The following is an 11,632-nucleotide window of genomic DNA, read 5'->3' as shown; positions in this document are numbered from 1 at the left end:
GAGTGTGAAACAAAAAAAAACTGACTTGCAAGTAAAACAAACACCCCTCGAAAGAAAGAGACAAGAAGTATTCTCAAATGATTTTGACCTACGCAATAGTTGCTGAAGAAATGCCTGAGCAACAACTCGCACTTTCAGACTTTCAGTCCATGAGAGAGAGAGAGAGAGAGAGAGAGAGAGATGTATTAGAAAGACACAGAGAGATTTTGAGTGGGAGTAAGAAGGGGTGATTAATTCATAGGTAAGAAATCTTCGCAAATACCTCTTTGAATGCAAACTATTCCAATTCTACGTTGAATAGTTAAGGCGGATTAAGTTATCGCCGTCAGGTGTCACTGTATGTAGGACAAATGCGATCAGAGAGGTTTATTCAGTGAAACTAAGGCGATGAATATGTCAGTTTTGGATTAGAGACAAACGAGAGCAAAGTGGTTTGTTCAGCGATAAACCACAATGAAAATAGCAGCTCCATGTGAGCAGATGGTGGACACGGCAATATCGCCATTAGCATGAGACTTCACAACCCCCAGGACATTAAACTGATACTATGGTGATAGGCTTCGCAATACCTTATTACAAGCTTCTCTAGTAATCACCTTTCCAACTTCAAGTTTGGATCTATCACTTCTGTTGTCCTTTTCTGGTAAAATTACTTCAATCATTATAATACATCGAATACGATTCTACAACTGGACAAATGCAACGGTTTCTTTTTGTAAGAGAAGACTTACGTGGATATTTCAATTTTAACTGGACCAAACTTAAGTAGAGATACATACTTAGAAGATTAAATTGTCTGAATTGTCTTATAATTTTTCATATTTAAGGTAGAATGTGCTCGGCGACCATATGATTTGACTCTCGCGTTTTTACAATTTTTTGGTCTATCGTTTTGGGACTCTTTATGAAGCCTATGGGGTAAGTTAAGTTTACACCGGCGTATTTTTGTGAAAATCGAATATTGTATTTTCCCCATCGAGTTAATACAGGGATGGCGGCCATTTTGAATTTCAAGTGTTCGCAAATATAGGGTACCTTGTTTCTCTGGTAGGCCTACAAATTTTGCGCGGTGACTGTCTTCTTGATTTTGAAAGGGAACGGTTTAAAGTTTCCGTCCAGAGGACAGTTTTGGCAAAAGTTAAGTTTTTTACTTTCTAGGCGCATACTACCTTCGTTAAAATTTACCAAAATGTCTTATTTTTCATGTTCAATTATTCAAATATCAGTATTTTCTGTCCGGTACACCTGTTCATGTTTGTGGTGTCGTCGGGTCGCGATTTACTGAGATAGGAATGCCACAGTGTTTGAGATTGGGGTAATTATGAGCGAGTCAGGTAAAATATTCATTTTGTTTGATAACCTTTCAAATACTAGAATAGAACTCTATGACCAACAAAATCAATCATTCAGTGTTACTCTTCCATGGCCCCCTAGGACATGTAACAGCACGTGGGATGAAAGATTAGCACTTTTTGACTTCAGAAAATTTGAACCCCTTTATGCGCTTATAACCAGCCTGTCACGGTTAAAATTAAGCTTGCAGATGACGAACCAAGCGTGCACCTTATGTTGCTGGGTAGATTCGGGTCGTTGGTTCTGGTAAAAGGTTTCATTCAGAACCATGCAGTTGCGAAATACCCTTGTCAACTGACATAGCCGACAGTTTGCAACAATTTGAAACCTCCTCGCCAGAGGGGATGATATTTGATTTGACAATTGCAACAAGAGCCTGTTTTCCTCCCATCTTTGTCCGGCATGGCGTTTCCTTTTCACGATTTGAAACTGCCACAGGGTGGGGTGGGAGGAGCTCCGTGGGAACCCTGTTTCATCTCTGAAATTTTCGTACATGTCCCACATATTTCACAGGTGTTAGTTAGATTTAATGTAATTTTCTTCCTGTCATAGAGTTTTGTGTAAGTTTATGCCCCTGTGAACCAGTAAAATCGTTCTGCGCACATTTTTTTACGTACGCAAGCAGGCCCATCTGCCAACGAAGAGCATTTTTGACAAAGCTTACCGACTCTGGAAATTATGGGGCGCAACTCCACTTTAACAAAGGGAGTTTTTTCACGCTGTGTGTAACAATGTTGATTGGTGCTGATTTATGTTCGTAATTAATAATATTTTAACCAAGGCTGCACTTTGACTACTGCAAGCACGGCTGCGTACCTGCAGAACAGGAATGCGTTTCGCCCTGGAGACGGTTTAGTGTGCAGGGAGGTAACGCGGTCAATGGAAGAGCAAGTGAGAGTGCGAAGGGCTTTGGGTACTGGGTGCCTTGTTATGCTAATTTATTTAAATTAAATTCAGCCTGGTACAATAGTTATATCCGACTTCTATTTCCACGGGCTTTCTTTTGTGTAACGTGGGCGACTATTTCGCCTCAGTTCTTTGCAACAAAGCACCATATACAGCAACTTTCATTCTACACTCCAGAGTGCCTATTCATTTGATAGACTCCTGCTGACATAGAAGTAGAGTTTTTCCTCCGAAATTGGGTTACCAGTTTCTTTGGTTTGTGGATATACAAAGTTGAGTGAAGTGTCCCTCCGCGAGCCGAATGTAGGTAGAGCTGACCACCCCCGTTCGAGGTTCAGTATTCCCTGCCCTACACACAGCTGATTGCTTTTCCACTACCCTTTGAGCGAGGCCGTTGTGCAGTGGGGACAGCTATCGCGATCGTCTCCCGAAGATTGTTGCTTTTTAAGAGGATTGTTTCACATCATGGCTGACTGTCAGTATTTGGTCTTTGCTGTGTTTCTAGTCTTTCCAGCCTGTTATGCCCAGTTCTCGATGGACGAAGCTATATTACAAGCCCGGTGCAAATCGAGATGTTTGACTCTTCATTCACACGTGAGTATATACATGAATGTAACGTTATACCGCTTTTCGTGTCGGCCCCAGCTCACTCATATCTCTATCACAATTTTATCGCAAATGAGAGGAAAATCGGAGATATCTACCACAGACAGGGTTCCTCAAGATTACATGTCATCTCCATTGAAGAGATCGCAGGAAATTTTACCTATTTTGAGTCTGAAAAGGGGAGATTTTAGTCGTTCACACAACGTCGAAGTTTGCACTTCACTGTATATGTACTGAGTAAAGCCGCCCAGTGTATACACTTACGGCCATGTTAGTTCTGTCCATGCCGAGCACAGGGACAAACACTGGTACCAGTATATGAAGCTCTCTCATCGGCTTCACTGTGCAAATTCACTGTTCAACCGGTCCCACGGGATCGTTCGACCTTTCCACGATTTTCTGTTCTCACCTTTGAAAATTTCAGCGACAACCATGAACGTTTCGTCATCCGACGTTTCAGGTTTAACATTTAAAAGGATTGTGCAATGTGTATTTTCAATGGACGGGGTCAGTTGACATGACAAGACTTCACAGCGAAGTTTTGATCATTATCAGGGTCAAGTTAGCTCGCTACGGGTAGGTCAGCTTTTCACTATCTGTTGCCTGCGGTTTTTGAAATGTGGTGGTCGTCACCACGAGTGGCCCAGGCAGGGTGGCAGGTCTCGCTAATCGCTGGCGCAGCGATATGCTGCCGAGAAGGACTGATTCGATCCGAAGCTTAGCTCTGTCATGTCATGCCTAAATTTGGCAGTTCACACCGTACCGCAAAGTCGCCGCTGACGTACCTGACCGCACAGTTTCTTGTTTCTCTCTGCTAAGAAACCCACAATTGTCACATTCTTTGGCAGTGGAAAATTCCAATTGGGACATCCCCCACAACCATGACAGAGAGTTTCGCTTGGCGGACTTTTGCCGCATGGCCATATCTATTACCATTCGAAAATATTCAAGATTTGATATAAATCAGCAGAATATAAGGAAATAATGCGCCGTAAGCTCTTCTGATGTGTGAATGGGTCCGCTATATTGATAAGCTCGACCTTTGTACCGGAAATTATCTTGACTCATGATTTGAAAAAAAAGTGGACGGTCGGCGTGTGCCCCGAATGTGTGACAGTCACCGCGTGCGATGCGAGGTGGTTTTAGATTAAAATTTTAAATTTACGTGAGGATGATGCCGCCCGTTTGTCCATGTTCGGCAACTTGAACAATGCAATTCATCGCTTGCAGCAGGGATCACCGTTACGTTTTACGGTGTGTAGTGGATACCTGGAAACGTCGAAAATTCACGCCGTGCGCGATACCCGGAACAATCGGAATACGGAAAAGAAACCGTATTATCAGAATTCGTACCTTGGCCCCCGTCTAGATTGCACATTTCATACGAGCACCGAGTTAATTTCGCGTCCTGCAAGTCATGTTGCATGGGAGAAAATTTTACGACATTGTATGAAAAGAAGAAACAAAGTTACCAAGTTTCATCTTTTGTTTGTTTGAGAGTTTGGTGAAGCGCGTTATCAAGTACTTCACTTGCGGTTTGTCATTTTGCGTGTGTGGGGCCATGTTGGTTGTAATCGTGGCTTGATCGCGCCGTGGGTGACTGAAATCAACCGGAAAACTACTTGAAACTCGCCAGACATGCAACATAGACCGCAAAGTTGTGCAGGGTCGTGTAAAATTAATTGATGCTCTTAAACTGTTGCAAAGAGCATAGAAATTTATCATTTTGCCGAACCGAACTTTGGTTGAATCAATCTATCGTTTCTGATCTTTTCTCAAAACCGTCAGACCCCATGTCAGTATGTATATGCCTTACAAACAGTTACACAGTTAATATATTTCACAAATTTCTTTCAAGCTCACATAGGCACTTTAATTACTGGCTGTGATGAAGTATTGGTTTCCATGGAAATGAATTTAAGTACACCTCAATTAAACAACGGTGGGGGGTTTATGTCTAGAAATGTGCTCTTTGCTTCCTATACTGGTTCTTAAAGTTCAACATGAGGGGCATTAAATTTTAAGACATCTTTAAGTGACCGTCTCTGCAGTCCATTTTAGTCAATATATTGTTTAACTTGCTCAGTCAATCTTTTGTTTGTTCTCAAATTTTCTGAGTCTAATATTGCGGCATTGGTTTGATAATTTTAGTACGGTACCTAATACCCTGTAATGGTACGGCTGGCTCGCAGATGTACACAGGATTCGTCCAGATCAACTGATTATGAGGTTTTGACAACATCATTGCCTATTGATTTTGATGTTATTAAACTTATAAACTATGTGACCAAACCAGAAATAAAAGTTTATGTGTTTTTTCTCCTTAGTCATCGACAAGAGCAGTATCCAGTCTGTATTTCATGGATTTCTCGGAAGGTGGGCGACTTCGGCCCGCTTTATTGTAAACTGATGATACTTCACTGGTTCTTATAAAAGTTTTTGTGGGAGGTTCTACCGGCGTAAGGTCGGAAATAAGGTGACCTGTGTATTAGAGATTGTTCGTTATTCATACAAGCTCTTTGAAAGCTCACTGGTTGCTAGGTTTGGAAGCAGAGAAAAAAACGTGGAGAATTTTAGGGCAGTGGCTCCATTGAAACTTAATAAATCTAGTTCTGTGGGAAGCCCGCATGTTTCTTTCGATAATTTACCTGGAAAAGTTTTGAACAATTTGTTGAGTGTGGGCTGTCTATTGTACAGACGACTAGCAAAATTCTAAAGTTCTCCATTTCATTGTGAAAGGTGATGACACATCGATTGAGTGAATTGTCTGCCGTGAATACTGTAGGGCAATGATTTAGGGGAAAAATCTTCCCTCAGTCCTATGTCATATTTTGCTGAAATCTTCAGAGGTAATAAAATACTGAAATGATATGAATGATGAAAAGTTTTCAGTTGACTTTGTACTGAGAGCAGGAAAAATATCTAGTTTTATCAATCGCAACATAAAAAAAAATTTCAACAATCAAGCTGCAGAAAAATTCTTATTTAAATTTTGTATTTGAGGAAAATAATGTATAGGTGTAGATAACTTCATACAAAATTACCAAGTTTTCCAGTAATTGGTCGTCATTGGTGTGATACTGTAAACAGTATTCTGTAAAAGTTAAACAGTTAGAGTATGTTGTCACTAATTCAATGATCTTTTCACTTTTCTCAGAATATCTGACACTGGCTGATTTCTATTTGATAGTTACACCACAGTTGGTAATTAGTAAATGAAATTGCACCATTGTATGCAAGATAATACAATTAATAGCTCCCCATGAATCTCTGAAATGACTGAAATCAGCCCATGGTCAACTGGTGATGAATTCCAAGGCTTACCGCAGTGGGAGATGTTTTATTTGGCTTGAGTACATGTTATTCTAATGGATTTCTGCGGGTACAAGGTATCTGCAGAATTCCAAGCTAGCGACAGATATGTGTACTGTTTTTGTAATGCCATGCCATGTACAACCGGTTTGTAAGGTTTTGAATCGTCACAGTGAGACCTAGGAGCCGTGGTATTGCTTGTTGCTAGGAGTGTGAAGTGGATAGGCCCCATACCAAAGGAAAGCCGATATTTGTCCGGTTTCATCCATCAATTGTGAGTAGGAGGAGGGAGGGATTGTTAACCTGTGGTGATCATGGTGTCAAGCTGTCAAGATTTAGATTTGTGTGGCACTTGGTAACTTTGCACGTGGCAAAATTCCATTTAGATATTGGATTTGTGTGTCCTGGTATAATGTGAAGTTGAATGGTGTAGTTGTTGAAAAGGCAGTGTTGTTGGCAATACATTGAACGTAGAAAAAATGAACCATAGACATTTCAGTGTTGGAATATAAGCCTCCATTTTAAGTCCTGCCGTATTCTTTGACTTCACCAGCAGATTGTTTGGTAATTTTTACACAATTTAACGTATCATGAATATTCATGTGATTTACATACTGATCAGCTAACCTTGATCTATAACACCGTTGATCAAACTCTGTCCATTTTCAACTGGATTGTACTTAAATTGAATAGATTAAAAAAAGTTTTACAGGAATTTTTTTAGTTTCAGTAATTGCATTTTAAAATGATTTGCTCAGGTGACCAGTAACAAAATTTTGCAACCCTCTATCTGCACATAATGTACCTTTTCAGTTGATATATTTTATCTACAACAGACCACGGCATAATGACCAGTCCAGCTTTAATCTGACAAAAAATACAGTTTCCTTCATGTCTGCTGATTAGAAGTAGGTCATTATAGCCGAAAGAGAGGAGCTTGCATGTAACCGATGTTTGGCATTGACACGACTTGCAAAAATTTTGACAACTTTTTAAATCACTGCTGAGAAGAAAGGAAACATTCATGGTCTGCACGTGGAGAATTTCATCCTTTGTGAAAATTTGTACCGTTGGTTTTAAGTGAGTCTTTGAGACTAACGAGAGGGGTGATCATTTCAGTTTACAACAGTTGCTCAATACTTGGTTCAACTAACCTGTGGAATTTGCAGTGACTGAATTACATCATAATGGTGAAATCTACCCGTTAGATTACCAGTGTAATTTTCACTCTCAAACCCTCGTGGAAATTCCCCCTTTAAAGGGACAAAGTTGGCCATTTTTCATGAATTTTGTATGATACAAGATACTACTTATATTGTTTGACATGTTGAAAGATAATGAATGGGTGACTATGCACATATTCGACCCTGGTTTTAGACACCATACATGAAACCATTGCTATAATGAATTATTGGTTATGACCATTAATTCATTTTCGCTATGGTTTCATTGATCATGTCTAAAACTAGGGTCGAATACATGTATAGTCACCCATTCATTCAGTATCTCTCAACATGTCAAACAATATAAGTAGTATCTTGTATCAAAAACAAAATTCATGAAAAATGGCCAACTTTGTCCCTTTATAAGTTGAAATATTTCACATAGTACAAGTTTCATTTTGAATTTGAATTCCAGTTACAAAATTACTCTGCCTCAGGATTTGTAATTTTCTGAAACATTAAAATATTAGTGCATTTCTGGCTGGCGAACACACCTTGGTGACGTAGTGTCTGCCATGATAAATAGCCAAGTACAGATTTATCCACAACACAGACAGAATGTCAAATTTTTCCAAAAATGATGTTGAGATCAATGTGTTTAAACTGACAAGAAGACTTTCATATTTATTTTAGTCTCTAGATGTGAAAATTAGATTTATACCGGTAAATTATTTTGTGAGCTGGAGATGGATATTTCATTGCTTCTTGATCCGGCTTTACAGTCTCAGTGGGTCTTTCTTTGATGACCGTCTCCAAACACAGGGCAGGATCTGACCGTATTGGTCGTCTATGTTGATATAACTCACTCTATTTATAATATGTCAGCAGCAAACCTAACACCTCAAAGATCATGTGAAGATGGCATATTTGCCATTACTCCCACACATACACTCTATGGTCTCCTGGACACTGCTGGAGTGAAGTGGCTTAACACCGTCTCTGATGGTTGTTACCATGTAACAGTTCCTGGTATTGCAGAGATTCGGTGAAAACGTGGCCGGCGTCTGTGTTCAGACTCAAAAGTGGCACACAGTGATTGTTGGAACCAAAGGCCATGTGACAATCCACAGGACTTGGGATGAAGCTCCAATGACAGAGGAATGAATATGTATATACTAGGTGAGGTAGTTGACCCTCTCATGCCAAGTTCATATGTCACCATCAGATCACGTTGGTTAAACCCAATCAGGCATAACATATCCCATGTGTTGTATTTTAACAAAGACTTGGGTATTTGAAGGTACCTCTGAAATCATATATTCTGTGAACACAATTATGGCTAACTAAATCTATGTAACATGTAATGCCAAAAGTTGGTGAAAATCTTTATAAAATTTGACTCAATATGGCTTTTTACTGACTTAGCAGAAATGGAAATGACAGGTCTGAAGGGTTAGATCGTCCATGTAGCCGACACGAACACGAAGTGTCTGTTACCGGCTACCGAAAACTATGAAAAATAGTAAAGAATGAGCTACAAAATCACGATCAGTTTTAAGTTGCAGGTAGAATAAGTCTGTGCCTTTGTATAAAATACTATAAAAATAGTAGAAAGTGAAAAACCAGCTGAAAGTTAGTTGAGGAGACCTTAACTGCATATCATTTGCATCTCATTGTCGGCTACATGGACTGTGTGCCTGGTAGGGTCTGAAGGGTTAAATCTGTGGTGTTTCTTGCCTTATGGTTTCCAGTTTTAACATTTTGCTTCTTTGATAATTTCCAAAAAATCTTTCAACAGTACCTCTGGTGTTTTATACATTGCTACTACCAGAAAATAAATATGGCCGATGCATATCAAAGGTAACTGCACTGCAAAGAGTGTACACTAGGCATTTCAGCAGTTCTGACAACACAGAGTAGAAATCCATTGAAGAAAATGAGATTTGAGACATGTTAGATGTTGTGACATGGTCATCCCTTGTGATAACACAGTAAAGGGATTCCAAAATATATCAGGATAGGCTTCTTTGTTGTTGTTGATCTGTGACCGTGCTGGTAAGCACTCACTAACCTGGGCAAATCAAGTCTTGATTTCATTGAGACTTCCCCCAGGGATGTCCCAGAGCATTAGCAAATATATGGACTAATCATGGTAAGCCAGTTACGTTGCATAATACGTGCTGTGTCTGTCCGCAAGAGGTTCTGCTCTGTGCTGGTGAGGTTATGAATACAGAAATCCAGTCTTTGTGTGCATGTATGTGTGTGTGTCTCTCTCTCTCTGTTTATTTGGATCGTCTTTTCTTTCTAGCAACAGGCAGAAACCAAAATCAAAGGCTTGGAGAGATAGAAGTCCTAATGTTATTTCAAAAAGCTGGTTGATATACTGTTATACAAGTGTGGAACAAAGACAGATGAGCACAGTGTAAACATCCTGTCTTCTTACAAAGCATAACAACAAATAAACAAAAAAATCCACAACAAAACCAAATAGAAGGGAAACTTTCCTTCTTTCTTTCAAATGAAAGAGATGTTTTAATTTCCCTACAAGCTCATCAAGGTTTGTTTAAATTGTGTGAAATGAAATCCAGTGGCCATTGATTGCTGGATTATTCGTTTTATGGAGATTGGTTACGCCAGAATTGGATCGTGATTGCTCCTTGCATGTGCTTAGTGTACATTTAGATTAGAAATACATTGGAAAGTGATGCTAAGCCAGCAAACGGGTAGTTGCTGAAAAGAACGGATGGTGTTCTCTGATTAAGGTGGTCAGAAATGGGTAAGTAAGGAGAATGGTCGCGTTTATCACCCATATGTAACGAGAATATAAAGTAAAACTTGACAAAGCCCACATTGTACAGATGCATTCTGGGTATCTCATTTGAGTTTTTATGTCAACAAAATGAAAAAGCGAATGGACAGTTCGGATGCTGTAAGATCGGAGGTGCAAAGTGTCCAGGCAATTTATGAGCTCATTTCAACCACTGTTGGAGAGAATACTTGAATTTGTATTGTTTAAGAGGAGAACTTTCTTTGTGCATGGTTTTTACAGAAATCTTGGGAAGGTACCCATTGTCTTACATGAAACGTAATCAGCTGTTGACGATACTAATTAGGTGAAAGCGCAGTGTTTTCCCTCGCTTTGAAGAAACAAATTTGCAACATAAAAGAGGAAATTTAATTGCTGTATTTTAGGAAGATCATTTGAAGTAAAAGTGATGTCCTCTCCTGTTTGTAGACTATGAAAAGAAGCAGATAATGTGTGACTTAACAGAAGTTTCAGTACAGTATTCACTAGTTTTACTTTCAGACTGATTTCTGAGTAGAGTTGATAAAAATTTGATAATCAAGGAGCAAACAGCCACGTGCCATAAAGTGTATAGCGGTGTCAGAGTACGTCCGAAAAATAAAGAAAAATGTTTCACAATTGATGACAAGCAGGTTGTAAATTTTATGTGGCCATAGTAATCAAGTGACGAAATTTTATTCTTCTTGTTTCATGGTTGTTCTGTCTGAAGATAGCGTGTTTTCTTGCGCACTTGTGATTTTATCGTCGTGAAGAAATATACCAGGAAACTGAATAGTGTGATACTGCTTGAAAAAAGAGGAAACCAATCTGTGCAGCAACATAAACTCATGATATACTTGTCGAGACCTTTGCGTAGTTTTCTGTGATACAATTACATCGTAACTCAACACCTCAGTTTAGCATTGTGAGGAGGTGTTTGGTTCGCTCTTTCCCTGTTTCTATTTTTGTTGAATCACTTTTAACCACCTTCTGCAATGGTGTTACCAGTTCACACAGTTGAGCAGACACTGTCATAAAGTTTGGCCTGTCCGCATGTCCTCGGGCAATGGTCTGTTTCGGCGTTGAGAATCCCCAAATGATCACGCAGAGAAAACAAATTACAAGAAGAATAAGTCTCCAGGCTACGGACTGGACTTCCGAGAGTCAACCTTGGGACCTGTAGACTTTGTGCTGGCCTGGGAGCAAATGTTTTTGTCTTTTAAGAACTTTCAAATTGGACAAATTCTCCATGCTGTAGTCTTTTTTAGCTTTGATGTTCTTACGCAATAATGCAGATGTATACTAATCCGGGTCTATGCTGTTTTGGGTCTGTGAGACAATCCCAACAACTTTGTGCTTTTGTCTTTTGTGGTAACCGCTATGGCTGGTTCTCTTTGGTAAATTAGCGATTAAACGAACGGCTCGAATCATTGAAGATGAGTAGTGGAATTAAAGCGTTGTCATGTTGGACATTCTCCTCCAACAATGTGTAATGAATTTCTTTTGT

At 39.5% G+C, this 11,632-nt stretch overlaps 1 protein-coding gene across 4 annotated transcripts in view; it reads left to right on the top strand.

Annotated features, from left to right (window-relative positions):
* Positions 1–2,448: 2,448 nt before the first annotated feature.
* LOC139119409 (anosmin-1-like) overlaps positions 2,449–11,632 on the top strand; it is a 54,026-nt gene continuing 44,842 nt past the window's right edge. For 3 of the 4 annotated variants that reach the window (XM_070683212.1, XM_070683211.1, XM_070683210.1), the window contains exon 1: positions 2,585–2,853. In XM_070683212.1, the coding sequence (XP_070539313.1) occupies positions 2,725–2,853 (129 nt within the window). In that variant the 5' untranslated portion in view covers positions 2,585–2,724. Of the gene's footprint in view, positions 2,854–11,632 lie in introns of all 4 variants that reach the window. The other variant, XM_070683214.1, reaches the window with a different exon arrangement.

Source organism: Ptychodera flava, chromosome 19, assembly GCF_041260155.1.
Source record: "Ptychodera flava strain L36383 chromosome 19, AS_Pfla_20210202, whole genome shotgun sequence".
Lineage (NCBI taxonomy): Eukaryota > Metazoa > Hemichordata > Enteropneusta > Ptychoderidae > Ptychodera > Ptychodera flava.
Note: the sequence above shows the minus strand (reverse complement) of the source record. Positions and strands in the feature narration are given on the sequence as shown.